We start from the raw sequence: 15,714 nt of genomic DNA on the forward strand, positions 1-15,714 counted from the left end.
TACTTAGACATTATAAATGGAGTATATCTTTAGAACTAAAAAGTTTCATTAAGATACTCTCCGACTTGCTAATGTTATTATTAATCATTACTGTATTAGATATTTTTTCCCTGTTATTTCAAACGCACTAGCTAGCAATATGAAACAAGAAAGCTTACGTTGTTCAAATGATGCCTTGCAATAGAGCCAAGAAGATCAACACGTTCAAGTGAAAGGGATACTACATAGTACTTACACTTTGAAGTTGTTGAGAAAGATCTGTTACAAATTCAGGTTGTTAAAAGTACGGCGAACTCCCAGCTCTATATCCAGAAGCGGCCAACTGAAGTACGAAAGTTTGGCAAATTAAATCAGTTCCCTTTTTCTTGAAAACTTGCAAATAACATATATAATCCGTTCACATATATAACTACGTATAACTTTAATCCGTCACAGATATAACTACGTCCAACTTTAATTAATTTATTTATTAATGAAAAGGGAGGGAATGTTATAAAATTTAGGTCGTGCAATGAGTTGCAACTTATTTATTCATTAAAAGTTAAGTAAGCAGTTCTAAACTTTTCTGAAAAGTTGCAAACCTTTTCCCAAACAGGCTATATATTTCTGTTGATTCTCAAAATTTTTACTTGTGAAATTTTTTGATATTCTTCTTCTTTCTTCTCTGCACTTCGTAAAACCTTTCGTGTGATATACTACCTTCGAGTGGTTCGTAGTCATCAGAATTTGCTGTACCGCTATTTTGGTGAATAAATCGTTCTATCCTGGAAGGAAAGATTCCAATACCTCGGGTACATTGAGAGAATAATTTCCTTAAGGACACACTGTGAATTCAGTGAGCTCGATTTCATTTTTCCATACAATTAACATACTGTTCAAAGTATTTTCAGTTTCTGCTAATTTCGTTTTCCAGTTTGCAGAATCTGTGAAGTTTCTATTTTTCCTGTTACTATTTCAAAGTATTTGTTGCAATACAGATTTAATAACAGCTAGTAGTGTATCCGTAATTAATTTCCAATCGAACTGACGAATCCATTCAGCCAAGAAGGCTTTCGATTTCCATAGACCTTTGAATCTTGTTCTTTACATGGATTCACTAAATACCAGTGTTTAGGAGGAGGAGACGCATGATAGTTAGGTCATTTTAACTGTTGAGATAGGATATTAGCTCTTTGTCACGAGTATACGATACACCGATCTTATAGCAATTTTAACAACATACAAAATATATTCACACAAGTGGCTTCGAAAATAGAAATTACACTTAAAAAATGGAAGAACAGTGAAATCATGGAAGCATATATAAAATGTTATGTTTAGGTGAATTATGATTTATGCCCCAGAATATTAGACAAATACGTGGCTATAAAATCATACAAGCTTCTCAGCATTCAGCAAGGGCCTTCATTCAGTTATTTATTTGTATACAAACATTTTTTTTCCTTCAATTTATGGAATTTTATCTGCCCATTAGGATTGACATATAGACATCAGCTGTTGCAAATTTCTTCATCATAAGAAGCATGGCATAACTATAAATTCGTTTCTTTCTTCCTAATCTCCATCCCTCTACAAGACTTGCACATGCATACAGTTGGAGGCACACACGGAGAGAGTGAGTAAGAAAAGAAAGGAATAAATCCCAGTTATACAAATCAACCCAGCAGAAGAACAGATACAAATGATACGCACTAATGCAGAGTCATAATAACATTAAAGAATTCTCAGAGGGAGATCCTCATAGCCAACCCTCTTTTTGTGCCTTTCAAAAAGTTCTTGCAGTGCCTCAATAAATCTACTGTGCACTTCATCGACCTTCAGGGAAAAATGGAAGTGAAATAAATATATAAAAACTAGCAAGTATTTTAGACAACTAAAAAGTTTGCATCAACCCCTCCTTTTCACAGGGAGACACCACTCTATTTTGCATTACTAGCGCAAAATTCTCGTGCTAATAGCAGAATACGAAATTGGACTAACAGGGTCAACTGACATACCTCTTCAGTGGTTGGCTCAGAATTTTTCTTCAGCACAATTGGCATACCAACTACAACATGCATAGGTCGCTGAAATGGTATTGGAGAGCTGCAATGAAACACAAAGGCATTACAAAGATGAAAGTAGCAATACAAGAGTGGCAAAAGGCATGACAGATGTTCCCAAGTACACTCTAGGGACCCCTATAGGCGTCGAAATCCATCATAGGACTGCTAGCACTACACTCAATTTTCCTACTCTATTTAATAAAATAATGTACTCTTTCAATTAGTAAACAAGACAAAGAAAGGTCTACATAGATAAAAACACTGAAATTAATTAAAACCGATCCCAATTAGCCTTAGACCATGACCGTACATAGCTGAGCATTGTGCCATTTCAGCCATAAATGATGGGTTAAAAACACCGACTTCAAAGAGCTTATAATGGCTTTCTGGGGAAGAAGTTTATAAAAACTCCAAAATCTGAAGAACGTCAAAGAATTTATCTTTTTTCTTTAAGATTAACCGAGAAATACCAGAGCGCTGGTGGCGCACGGTTCAAAACTTGGTGAATATGAGCCCTCTACTCTACTAAGATATCAGGCTTTTGACACCGGCAGGGTTCAAACTTGTGATGTACGCCTAACCTACACATAACACATTATGTACTTCCACTAAGGTCAAAGATTTTTTACTGGATTTCAGCCTTTCACGGGTAAAATTAGACATTCAAAAAAAATCCGGAACAGGTCATGCATAACATACCCCAGAACGCCCCAGAAAAGAATTGGAGTGAACTTAATGAGCCTAGAGAATTCCAAGTACAGTTTCCCGCTTGGCTTCCACCACTTGTAGACATCAGTCTGCAGAATTCAGATAAAACTGTAATGTAAGCATACATCATGATATTTTTTCAAGCAAAACGACCACAAAAGCAAGAATAGTACGACGATAAAAGTGCCCCAAAGAAGACTGAGATTGGCAGTTACTTTACTGAGGAAATTTCTGTAAAGACAATAATGAAGCACAAAAGGAGAAAAGGAGCTTCTAGAGACCACAGTAGCAACAAGATAACAAAACAATACCACAAACCAAAAACAAGAGAAGATTGAACATCCCACCGCTGAACACTAACCCAGGATGAGCCAATGCTTGCGAAATGATTAAATGACCACATGCAAAGGTATGATCTTTCCTTGAAGAGAGGCATGTATAATTTATCAAACTCGACTTCCTTAGACATAAAATATAATTTAACCTTCATCCCGCAAAAATAAAAGAAAAAAGAAAGAAATAAAGAACACACGGAGATGTGTCAACCCGGAGATAGAATGATTTGAAAATTGCATAGAGTAGAAAACATTTCATGCTAAAATAAAACACATTTTTATGCATTGAAGCACAAAAAAATGGAAGTAAATACCTGAAAACTACGGAAACAAAAACAGAAGAACAAAATATCACCTGGCCGAAACAGAAAACAGGAACCAGTGGTTTGCCGGTCTCTATAGCAATTCGTACAAATCCTTTTCTTCTTTGAAGGTAGGCAATCTATCACAGGTTAAGAGAGTAATCAGATTTAACTCCTTCCGGTCCAAGCATACACAAAAATGGATATGAACTAATCACAATTCTCACATATCATTTTCCCCAATAGTACAAAAATGCATAAAAAAAAAATTACCACGCCAATAAGGCCAAACATAATAATTGAATAAGCATAAAAATGAGAAAACTAAGATGGATATTCAATCCTAAAAGATGGATACAATCACGTCCAAAAAAGAGTGCAGATAGCACAAAGAATGAAGTGTAAAAAAAAAAAAAAAAAAAAAAAAAGAAGAAGAAGCAAGATGCTTGAGATCGCTTGAACAAATCCAATATTTCTACAGATGCATTGGCCCTTAAGTGAGAAAAATTGATGATTAAAGATGATAGAAGAAGACGAGGTACATCTAAAATCACATAAAGAAAAGTTTATGTAAAACAATCTAAACACTTCCATAGCAGAACCTTAATTAAAAATAAGTACAATGGGAACAACAAAATCAAACAAGCGATACCAAATAGATAGGATTGACGTACTGAACTATATAAATATGCTTTTGAAAGCAACTTAACTATGAAAGTACTGAGATTTAGATAACAGATAGCCAAACTATTTAGTGTTGGAATAAAATGGGCCTAAATGGAGAAGAATGGACTCATAACAGACCCGAACAGATTTTAACTGAGGTATAGCTGATTGATTGATACTCTTAATCTATGCAGAAGTCACACTACAACACCTATCATGAGAAGTGTAGACAAACAGCCTATCTCAAAGGGGTTAGTGACAAATTGTGTCCCAAGCCCAGCAGTGAATTAGTATACCATTTCATTTTCTCATTTAACAGGGAAACTGCAGAACCAAGTATTACAACGGATTGAAATTTCCAGAGTTCACCAAATGCTGGTTTTTTTTTCTTTGACAATTAAGTAAAACATTGTTTCATTTCTATATGTTATTTTCTTTCTACTTGTTACACTTCTCATCCTTATTTAGAAGTATTATTTAGTACTCTCGTAGTATCGCATTCTTCGTTTTTTAGTACTATTGCTGCTTCATCTGCTTTGTTTATCTTGCCTTTTGCTGTCCATATTTTTCTTTCAATACTGCTTTGATTACTTATTTTCAGCCAAACAGCCTCCCTACATCTTACCCTCCCCAAACCACACTTGAGGGACTACATTGGGCATGTTGTTGTATTTTCTTTCTACTTGCCCATATCCAATGAAGAGTTACTTGCTAGAAAAGTGAGTACAATTTATACTCTCATTCGATAAGTGTCAACTAGTTATTCCTGATAAAAGCTCCTTTCTATGGGTGGATCATAGTGGCTAGGAAGAGATGCAGTGATTATGCATAATATACTGGCCTGAAAAATACAATCAAGTTTCAAGATTGAACCTCAGAACCATGCTCCATATAGAATGCCTCTTGAACTCCACCTGGTACTATGATGCAGGTATGACCAGATGCCAAGAGGGATTTAAAATTTTTCCTTGATGCAGGTGCAAGTCCTAACCATGTCCAGATATGCCGCAAGAAAGGTGTATAGAAGACCTGTAATTGTTTCTTTATAGTAAAAACTGATAGCTGAAAACAGGATTGTGTACAATTACAACACAAGAAGAAGGAATCAAGTCATACAGCAGTACTCGCAAGCACTTTGATTCTTGGAAGAGGCAAGAAACCTGTAAGGTCAGCAAGCGCAACCACTCCAATAGGCCAAACAGAATGCGGCTCATACCCAAAAACTGTAACAACATCCAACTTAGTATGAGAACAGGAGCTAAAGATTTCTTATATTCAACTAATGCTGTTAGCACTCTGAATGACATATCTAGTTTCTAGGTGAGATGTACAAAACAAATATCATCTGCCTACAAAGGAGAGGAAGTACCACTCAAAGAGCAGTGGAAATAGTATTTATTCTAACACAAGTCCTAGTCTTTGAGACCAGTAAGAAGGATGCTCTAGAGAGCATTTAATCTAGTTACATATCAACTATGGCTTAGACAAAAGCAAGCCTGCCAAGCTGGCACGGGTTTACATAACTTGCTATCTAAAAGCAAGAAACACTGGTCAACTTATGTAGTAGCAAGGAGATTCATCACTGTTTTGATTAGTTTGCACTTCATTCGGTTATTACCTACGATTTAACGTATTTATAAGATGGCCACACAAATATGCCCAGCAAAGGATGGCTTTATGATCGGAGTAGACAGTTTGGTACTCCCAATAGTTATCCAATGTATCCAAGTGATCAGTGAATAGCAAGTTCATAAGCACATACAAAAGTACGAACATTAATCAGCCTGTGATGTTTTATTGGAGTGTCTATCTAAATTGGGAAGTGGGGACTACAAATATTTGCAAATTGGTATTCTTTCAAAATGACAAAATGATATCCTTCCATATGCAAGACGGCTGGAGATTGACAAACCAATTTTAGCAAACGTATTAGGCAAGTCTCTTCTAACACGGAACACAACAACCAAAAAAAAAAAAAAAAAAACTGTTTCACAATGAGAAATGCATGACAGGTTAGTTGATTAAAGTTCCCAAAAAAAAACAAACAAGAACATATTTTTTAGAGAACAAAAGAATGAAAACACAAACAGAAAGTTGATTTCTTTATTCACTAATTTTACCATAGGCCTCATTAGGATCAAATGCTTTGATGTCCTCCACATACAAATGCACTGGAAAATATCCACAAGCATGCTTACAGATGTACCTGAAGAACCCCAATTTTCAGTATCAATGATGCAGCAGAAAAACCAATCTTTTCCACTTAATTTATGTGATACTTCCCGAGATCTTAACCAGCATTTTAAGATGTATTTATGAAAAAAGTTGGAACTTATAAGATGTAGTTTTCGAATGTATAAATTTTAATCTTAAAATATTGAATTAATCTAATACAATTTAGCTTCAAAGTTTAGTCAAATTAACACTCGAAAAATGAAAAGTATCACATAAATTAGTGCGGAGAGTAGTAAACTGGACCAATAAACTTACCTGGCTAATCTTCTTCCCCATTTATTTTTCTCATCAATGGGAATCAGCATAAGTATAAGCAATATTCCTATCACTCTAAAACAAATATCAACAAAACAAAAGTCAAACTCATACAACTTGGTACAAAGAAATAAGAGAGACAAAAAAAAAGATAGAATTAAAAAAAGAGAAAACTAACGCGAGTGCTTTGCAGAAAGGAAGAAAGACAAAAGAAGCAACAATTATTATGAAGTTGAAATGGACAGAGCCAAGCCATAGGACCATCGCAACTACGGTGTGCAGCATAGTACCAGAATCCGTCCCTTTAAACTCCACCGGCGTTGGCGTTACCGGTTTTTGATCAATTACACAATTCTCCTCTATAGCCATAGCCCCAAAATCCAAATATCTAAACCGAATAATGTGATATACAAAGAATTGGTTGAAGTGTACTACTATATTATAGGAAGAAAGTTTGGGGGAATTAATGAGCTAAGTTTTAAGATAACAAGGAGGCTTTCTTGTTGAATTTAATGTTTGCTTGTTTTCGAGTTAATTCGCTTCGAAAACATCGTCTTCGTTTTAATTATATACCGCCGTCCGTTTCAATTTATTTCAACCTATTTTCTTTTTAATTCGTATTAAAATGAATGATCTTTTTTCTAATTTAAAAATAAATTCACTTTATGAATGATTTACAGTCACATAAATTTTTAAGACTTATTTTAAATTACAAATTTTAAAAGATTTTCTTCTTTTTTAAATATCGTGTTCAATTAAATAGGTTGATATAAATTGAAACCGAGGGAGTATATATTTTGTCTTGTGGACTTGTGATTATGCAGTCAGCATGTGGAATAGAATGAGATGGATCTATATTTCATAAACACGTGGTTTCAAACTTTCAATAAAGGACTAAAAGGCTGTTGAAAATTGCGGGTCCTTTCTTCACGGAGAGTTAAATTCTACTAGTGGTCACGTTCTTGATTTTACTAGTACCTAATTGTTTATTCTAAATTGAATTTTCTAGCCACAAAAGTCTTTAGCCAAACATTTTGGCATGACATTATGGTTTAACAGTTGAAAAATTGTTGAGGAACTCGTGTCAGTTCAAGTTGGGCTTAAGTTTAACACATAGTTAGTCCATTAAATAAATTTATCACAATATTTCATATACACATTCGAATTAAGTTTTATTTCAATTGAACACTTCAACTCCTAATAAAGTATTTTAATTAGACATTTTTTGTTCAAATTTCGCGTGTGTTTTCATTCATCTATTAGGTAGTTAAATTAATAATATAAAATATGTCATCTTCTTTAATTATATGCATTTACTTTAATTATACGCATCAACCTCATGTAGAAAATGTCTGGGGTTTTACGGCTTATTGAGGCTAGCGCGTATAATTAACGGAGATGACATATTTTATGTAGTTAACTTAACAATCTAGTAGATGAATGAAAATACACGCAAAAATTTGAACCGAAAGTGTCTAATTGAAACACTTTATTAGAAATTGAGGTGTTCAATTGAAATATAACTTAGTTTGGGTGTCTAAATGGAACATCTTAACAAGTTTGGGGATGCCTATATATTAAGCATTCAAGTTACGTAGATGCAAAATGGCTCTCATAAACTTGCTATTCCTTCATCAGTCTACGTTAAAGTATTTGATTAGATATTATAGTTGTCTAAACTTTAAACATGTAACTAAAATATAAATCAACAAAATTATCTTTCTAAAATATGTTTTATAAGTTACGGCGGAATTTTACATACTCTTTTTTTTTTTTTTTTTTTTTAATCTTCATAAAAGAATGAAGTGATATATTTTTATTGATGTCACTTGGGGGTGCTTGCACAATAAAGTTTCAAAACAAGAAAGGTATTCCACATAAAATGGAGCTAGAGGATATATATTTCCGTATATTATTCTTCGGCGACTTATGCCTAAAAAATAAAAATACGGAAAAGGGCCAAATAGATCCTTGTACTATCGAAAAAGGACCAAATATACCCCTCATTATACTTTGGGCCAAATATACCCCTCCACCGTTAAAGCTAACTAAGGTGGATCCCAATCCCACATGACATTAATAATTTAATGAAGTAAAATATCATGTGGCATGCCACCTCACTAACTAAACCCAATTTTACCCCCACCCCCCTCCTTCCAAAATCATCTTTCACCATTCCACCACTTTCACAAACTCCAAAGGTGGAAGAAATTAAAATGCTGACTTTTCCTAATCATTTTTTTTGTGTTGTAAAATTTATAATACAAGGGGTTGTAAATATTTGGTTTTCAAATATACAAGGTATATTTGGTCTTTAATTAATTATAAAATGCAGTTATTGATAAATTGAATGGGGAGTAGTGCTGCCTATATTGTGGTGGATTGATATGTTGTTCCCAGTTTGGATTGAGGAATTCAAGGATAGTCTCAACTTTAGCACAGGTGGATGAGGAATTAATGAAGGTTGATGAAAGGGCTGCTTTGTCTCTTGTCAAGGATTTGCATTAAGAGAAAAAATCATTTGAAGAATTTTAATTTCTTCGCCCTTTCGAGTTTGTGAAAATAGTGTGGCAGTGATGGAGGGGGAGGTGCTAATGGTGAAAGATGATGTGAAAGGAGGGGTGGGATAAAATTGGGTTTGGTTAGTGAGGTGGCATGCCATATGGTATTTACTTCATTAAATTATTAATGTCATGTGAGATTGAGATTCACCTTAGTTAACTTTAACGGTGGAGGAGTATATTTGTGCCCAAAATATAAATGTAGGGGTATATTTAGATTCAAAGTATAACGAGGAGTATAGTTAGCTCTTTTTCGATAGTACAGGGGTATATTTGACCCTTTTTCGATAAAAATATTACTACTTTGCTTCACCACACCAAGACGTGGATCCTTTAGATAGCAAGACTTCTCACTCTAAGGGTGTGTTTGGTAGACAATATATTTCATTAAAAAAAATAAGTAATTTTCTCACATATTTTTTTAGTATTTGGTAGGTTGTGAGGGGAACATGTTTTCCAGAAAATATACTTCGATGTTTGGTTGGCTTTATTCAACAGAATTTGAGAAAACATATGAAATAATCTAATTGGCTAAGAAAAAATAAAAGAAAAAATTGATTGCGTGGATTAAATTTACCTGATTTGTTATTGATTTAGGTACCTTTTCGACAACGACATCAGCAATCCGGACTTTTTAAGGAGAATATTTTCCTAGAAAGTATATTTTTTCAATCAATTTAGTCAATCAAACATAAAATAATTTAAATTATTTGCTTAAAATGTTTTTTTTTTTTTTGGTACCAAACGCACCCTGCGTCTTGTTTATTTTTCTTCATCTTTTCTCTTTTTTTAAGCTTACTAAAGACGATAAAAATCAAGATATATAGAGCTTACAAAGAGCAATGACCAGCAAGACACTTTCTATTCAGAAAATTTGGGAAAACCTACTTCTTTCGATGAAATTTGGTCTCATTATCAACAAGAACATACAAAGTGAATTGATTATTTATTGAAGATGTGTGAACGTGTGATCTAAGTGTTTACCTTTTCGAAGAAAACTATATCATCAAAATTTAGATTTGATTTATTAGATACATTTACTTATACTCTAATTGTAGGACTGACGTATATAGAGAATAAAATTATTAGTGGATAAATTAAAAATTATAGACTTTCAAAAAAAAAAAACCTACTCCGATCATATAAAATTTGGATAGAGTAGTTGTCTTTTTTTTTTTTTGGCTTGGTCCAGAAAAAATATAGAGATTTTATTGACTAGTCATAGGATAGGGAGCATAGTTTGGTTGAGCATCCAGAGCACAAATAGGGGATGCATGAGTCAAATACCTAGTACTATCATATCTTTCTAATTAATCAGATTGAAAATATTCCGATCCCCAATCTAAACAAAACAAATTCCGGCCTACTAATGGTTTCATTATTAGGTTTCAAGCCCTGATGGCACGTCGTTATATTCTAAATTTAAAGACTTGATGAGATGTATTTATTTATGTAGTTGTGTTGTTTGCATAGGCCCTCCTAGCCGAATGCTACATATTGGAAAAAATGACAGCATTAAGATAGAAGTAGATATCTGTCTTACCTACTCCTCTTAAAGTATACTTTCTTTTATAGAGATACCATTGCTAACGTAAAGTGGAGTTAAACTTGTCAGACTAGCTATAATAAAAAATTAAATGTTAATTTTAGAACACTCTCCTCTAACTCGGAACCAAAAACGTCTAAATTTTGGAGCAGAAAAATTATGTGATATAAGCTCACTAATTATTCGTTTTAGTAATACTTTTAATTATTATCTAACGTAACAATAGTTTACAAAATATAACAATCCCTTGATTTTAAATATTAATTTTGGTAAACCTAATTCTTTCTATTGCGAGCAGAAAAGCACTATCTATGAATTAAGCCTTTTGATTTGTTTGTATCTATTTCCTTCGTCGTATATTTCAATCACTTTATGGTTCTTTGTATTTAGGCTTTACTGATGGTAAACCTTATTGCGAGCAGAAATTATGATTATTTAGGACCTTTTTCCTTCTCAGAATCAAGTAAATTACATATTGCCACCATATCGAGCTGCTTTTAAATTCATATTACAACCATATCAAGCTGCTTCATTTTGTAAGTTTTTTTAACCAAAGTTATCAGGTGGAGCTACAGTGGCAGCCGATGATGGTGGAAAAATCAATTGGGTTACATTGGTGGAGTTCTTGGTTGAAGGTTTGGTGGCTATGTCAGGTGTACAAAAAATGTAAATCATTGTATGTCATGTATATCACAGTACATACATGAACATATACGCGAAATACAGGTGACATACAAGTGAAATATCCATGTATATTGTGTGTATATATCTTGTATCTCGTGTATAGGTCATTTTATATCACATGTATCATTATACATAGAGAGTCATGCTTATTTCAAGTATGTATGATGGTTAGAGTATATATGTATGTAACATATATGTATCTATAATATCTTTTGAAAAAAGGCCAATTTTTTTTTTTTGCTAGTAATAATCTTGCTATAATCTATTATAAGGGGCATTAACAGTGCTATTTATGAAAATTCCCCTTTTGGATTTGTCATCGAATATACGTATGATGGGCCAGAATCACAAGCCATCCACTTGAAGCTACAAGTCCAAATTTATCTTCGTGTATCAAATGCAAAAGATATCTCAATTCTCTTCATGTATCAAATGCAAGCTTAAACAACAAAACGCAAGTACTGGAAATTACATTCACATTCAGACTTTTAATTACATCCCAAATGGAGCCAGCCAAGGCGCCATTTTCTGTAGGATTTCCTTCTAATTTTAGCATTGCCAACAACTTTATCCGTTTTTCCAGTACTTAAAGATGCAGCTTCAGTAGTCGAGGCTTTTTCCTGTAAATAAAAATATCAATTAGTCATTTCCTCTATATATTCTTATCGCTAAATGCTTTTATGCTTCATCTAAAGCAGAATATATGCTTATTAATCTGAAGGGACAAAAAAAAAAAAAAAGAAGTGACAAATGCTTCTTATTTCTCTAAAAAGTCAAATATATTAGTAATAAATCTCACTTATAAAAACGACTAATATTTGGGACCATATTGTTATTTACCTCGAGTTGTTTCTGTTGGAGATTGGCCTTTTCGTCTTTGTCATCCCTTGACTTTGATGAGCTAGACTTCGCTTCATCCATTACCAAGCTTAGCTGCAAGGAAAGAACACACACGAACATCATATATAATTCCGAATTAATACAGTATCAGTACTAGTATATATTATGGTTATATAAATTAATCAAAGCAGTAACCATGATTATATTTCCAGGTGTAATAATTTTCTAGTAAATTAACCTTTAAAACTCGGTTCTCGAGTGCAGTGAGGCGCTCTATAAGTGTGCCTTTGTGATGAACCTCTTCCAGTGCAGATGATAGACTCAGAGTTTTGCAGTACTCATTATCCTCTTCTTCTGTTTTCTTTATAATGACACTATCTGAGAAATTTCTTCCTTGTTTCTCTTCCAGAATCTGTAGCTACATACAAATATATATCACCATTTTATTCAATACTAAGGGCGTCTCCAACCCTTCACTCTAAATCTTGGAGTAAACTAACTCCAACTATTACTCCAAAAAAAAATATTCCTTTTTATATTCTCCTCTCTCTTCTATATTATATTATTATTTTTTATTTAAATTTTATTTTCTTATTTCCATTAAACAAATCCTATCTTTTTTTCTTTTTTACATATTACATTTCTTTCTTATATAACCATTTAAAATAAAATTATTTTATACCATAAATTTTTAAATAATATAATTTGTAAGCAAATATTATAGATTATACATATTAATGGATAATTCAAATAAAAGTGAAATCATTGAGATACAAGATAATTCAATACATATTACATTATGGTAAAATTTAGTTTAAATACTACTTAAATATTCAACTTCCACCTCTAGTATGCTCCCATAAATGATCTATTAATGCATTAAGAAGTGCAAAACGAGCATCTTTGTCCTTAATTTTTTTTGTGTTGACCTTAAAAATTGTTCAAATCGGTGATTTTCATATACTACAATTTTTATGTATTTTTAATTTAATGTATTTTCAATTTTCACTTTTCAATTTTAGCAATATCTTATATTTTATAGTTGCACCTTTCATTTTTGAGATGGTTATATATTTTTTTTATACAATTATAACTGATAATAAAATTAACTTTCAATTTTACATAAAAATTAATATATGCACGAAAATTAATTATTCAAAATTATACGCTAAAATTAAAATGTAAAATTAATATTATAAAGATATTACATAAACATAATTAGGTATATATAATATGATAAATTAAAAGGTTTAAATAATAAAATAATAGGGAATAGTGATGGAGTGGATGAATAGTGTCACTCCAAGTTTGGAGTCACACTGTTCACCCTCCAAAATGGAGGCAAATTTGCAGCTGGGTTGGAGTAAAATTCCTCCATTTTTTACTTCAAAACTCATTTTGGAGTCAAAAATGGAGGTGGGTTGGAGATGGCCTAAAAAAACATGAATTAGCAGACAAATTCTGTATAGCAAAATAACAAAATTCATTGTTAATCCTATTTAACATGGACTATCAAAATTTGATAGTTATGACTATGATCAGCAATATAACGTCAGATTAGCGACAAAGCACATAGTTAATTTCAGTTTCTTTGTAGTGATTCAAGGACTTATAGAGATTGTTCACGACTTCCATAAATATACGAATTTGGTATTACAGAGTTATAAGTTCCATTATCAGAGGAGATTCAAATGAAATTGACATAGTTTGGTGAAAAAGAAAAAGTAACTTACCAGGAAATCCAGGCGATCCAATCTTGGAATAACAGGCAAGGAAGAAACTAAGTCTTTATTCTCTTGCTGCTTCATTTTTTTTTTCTATAACTAGAAAACGGTGGTCTACTCCGTATTTATTATACGTGTTGTATGTGTGTATATAATTATTTTCTATAGATGTGGACAGTGCCGTTCTTGAATATTTGGATGGCAAATCTAGCTCAGTTTTTAAAGATGGTGAAGAAGCAGTTGGCAAAGATGATTAATAGAAGCTCAACTAAAAGTGACTTGTGAAAGCCATGGGAGTTGGGTTATTAATTAATAGGCATATCCCATGCCATCCTCTTTTGTCACCATTTATGATTCATCATTGCTCGTTGACTTGTAGATTTTTTCTTTTTAATGTTTTCTTTTCTCCTTTAGATTCTTATCTCGTCGTGGCCTATAAAATATACACTAGTATGTGGAGTAGTATCTATCTCAATGACGTTGAAAAAATAAGTAAAAAATGCATCTGAACGACGTGCCTGTTTCTCTCCCTACAGCACGTTACGTATACGTGCACCTGTTTCTCGAGTCTTGACAAGGAAGCAGCTTAATTGTGTCATTATTTGTTCTGACCATATTGTTATTAATGTTATAAAATGAAGCTAAAAGAGTCACAATATTAAAGGATGAAAATCATAGAAATAGAATGACAAAAGAGGAGAGATTTTTACTATTCTTCCAAAATGTGTTACAAGTGTATTTCATATGAAAACTTATGCCTCTATTTATAGTGCTACATATGCATTCAATATATGAGAAAATGGAGGAACCATTAAGATGGTGGAGGAACCATTAAGATGGTGGAGGAAAATGGAGGAACCATTAAGATGGTGGAGGAGAAGCATTATATTTGTGTATTGGACATCCATAATATATTTCATAACACTCCCCCTTGGATGTCCATAGATGATGTGCATCGTTAAAAACCTTATTGGAAAAAACCCTGTGGGAAAAAGCCTCAATGAAGGAAAAAGAGTACACATATCTAGTAATACGCTTTGAGAGTTGCCTCATTAAAAACCTTACCAAGAAAACCCAATGGGACAAAACTTGGTTAAGGAAAAAAGAGTACAACGCGTATTTCACTCCCCCTGACGAAGACCAATATTCAGATGTCGGAGTCTTCGCATTCCAATCTTGAATATCATCTTCTCAAGAGTTGAAGTTGGCAAAGATTTGGTGAACAAATCTGCAGGAATGTCACTTGAACGAATTTGTTGCACATCAATATCACCTTTCTTCTGGAGATCATGTGTGAAAAATAACTTTGGTGAAATGTGCTTCGTTCTATCTCCTTTTATAAATCCTCCTTTTAATTGAGCTGTGCATGCAGCATTATCTTCATATAATACTGTGCGTAATTTTGTATCACATTTCAAGTCACATCTTTCTCTGATGAAATGTATTACTGATCTCAACCACACACATTCTCTACTTGCTTCATGAATAGCTATTATCTCAGCATGATTCGAAGAAGTAGCAACAATGGACTGCTTTGTGGATCGCCATGATATAGCAGTACCTCCGCATGTAAACAGATAGCCTTTGTTAGTATAAAACAGACCCATATCGCTAGTTCCCTTAAGATATCGCAATATATGCCTAACTCCGTTCCAATGTCTTCGTGTAGGAGAAAAGCTATATCTTGCTAGTAAATTAACAGAGAACGCTATGTCAGGTCTTGTAGCATTAGCAAGATACATGAGTGCACCAATTGCACTAAGATATGGTACTTCAGGACCAAGAAGCTCTTCATTTTCTTCTTGAGGTCGGA

General features: G+C 33.1%; 2 protein-coding genes across 3 annotated transcripts; both read right to left on the reverse strand.

Annotated features, from left to right (window-relative positions):
- Positions 1–1,495: 1,495 nt before the first annotated feature.
- Positions 1,496–7,095, reverse strand: LOC132622858 (diacylglycerol O-acyltransferase 2D). Its single transcript, XM_060337529.1, has 9 exons — positions 6,725–7,095; positions 6,547–6,621; positions 6,177–6,262; positions 5,173–5,279; positions 4,930–5,085; positions 3,444–3,530; positions 2,745–2,842; positions 1,998–2,085; positions 1,496–1,815 (listed from the first exon to the last, which is right to left on the reverse strand). The coding sequence occupies exons 1-9, from the start codon at positions 6,913–6,915 to the stop codon at positions 1,714–1,716; spliced, it is 990 nt and encodes a 329-aa protein (XP_060193512.1). The 5' UTR covers positions 6,916–7,095; the 3' UTR covers positions 1,496–1,713.
- Positions 7,096–11,704: 4,609 nt separating this feature from the next.
- Positions 11,705–14,256, reverse strand: LOC132622059 (uncharacterized). 2 transcript variants are annotated; one of them, XM_060336579.1, is made up of 4 exons: positions 13,911–14,256; positions 12,416–12,589; positions 12,178–12,270; positions 11,705–11,957 (listed from the first exon to the last, which is right to left on the reverse strand). In XM_060336579.1, the coding sequence occupies exons 1-4, from the start codon at positions 13,983–13,985 to the stop codon at positions 11,826–11,828; spliced, it is 474 nt and encodes a 157-aa protein (XP_060192562.1). In that variant the 5' UTR covers positions 13,986–14,256; the 3' UTR covers positions 11,705–11,825. The 2 variants fall into 2 exon arrangements, with proteins under 2 accessions (XP_060192562.1, XP_060192561.1); XM_060336578.1 differs by having other exon boundaries at positions 12,416–12,595; positions 13,911–14,251.
- Between the last annotated feature and the right edge of the window lie 1,458 nt (positions 14,257–15,714).

This window comes from Lycium barbarum, chromosome 12 (assembly GCF_019175385.1).
Source record: "Lycium barbarum isolate Lr01 chromosome 12, ASM1917538v2, whole genome shotgun sequence".
Lineage (NCBI taxonomy): Eukaryota > Viridiplantae > Streptophyta > Magnoliopsida > Solanales > Solanaceae > Lycium > Lycium barbarum.

What these genes read in the sequence shown, in the direction of transcription:
- LOC132622059 (XM_060336578.1), bottom strand. Translation starts at nt 13,985, where the DNA reads ATGAAGCAGCAAGAGAATAAAGACTTAGTTTCTTCCTTGCCTGTTATT. An exon ending in TGGATCGCCTGGATTTCCTG is followed by an intron (nt 12,596 to 13,910) that starts GTAAGTTACTTT and finishes ATTTGTATGTAG; the next exon opens with CTACAGATTCTGGAAGAGAA. An exon ending in TCCAACAGAAACAACTCGAG is followed by an intron (nt 11,958 to 12,177) that starts GTAAATAACAAT and finishes TTTTATTTACAG; the next exon opens with GAAAAAGCCTCGACTACTGA.
- LOC132622858 (XM_060337529.1), bottom strand. Translation starts at nt 6,915, where the DNA reads ATGGCTATAGAGGAGAATTGTGTAATTGATCAAAAACCGGTAACGCCA. An exon ending in TGGGGAAGAAGATTAGCCAG is followed by an intron (nt 6,263 to 6,546) that starts GTAAGTTTATTG and finishes GGGGTTCTTCAG; the next exon opens with GTACATCTGTAAGCATGCTT. An exon ending in TGATCCTAATGAGGCCTATG is followed by an intron (nt 5,280 to 6,176) that starts GTAAAATTAGTG and finishes ATGTTGTTACAG; the next exon opens with TTTTTGGGTATGAGCCGCAT.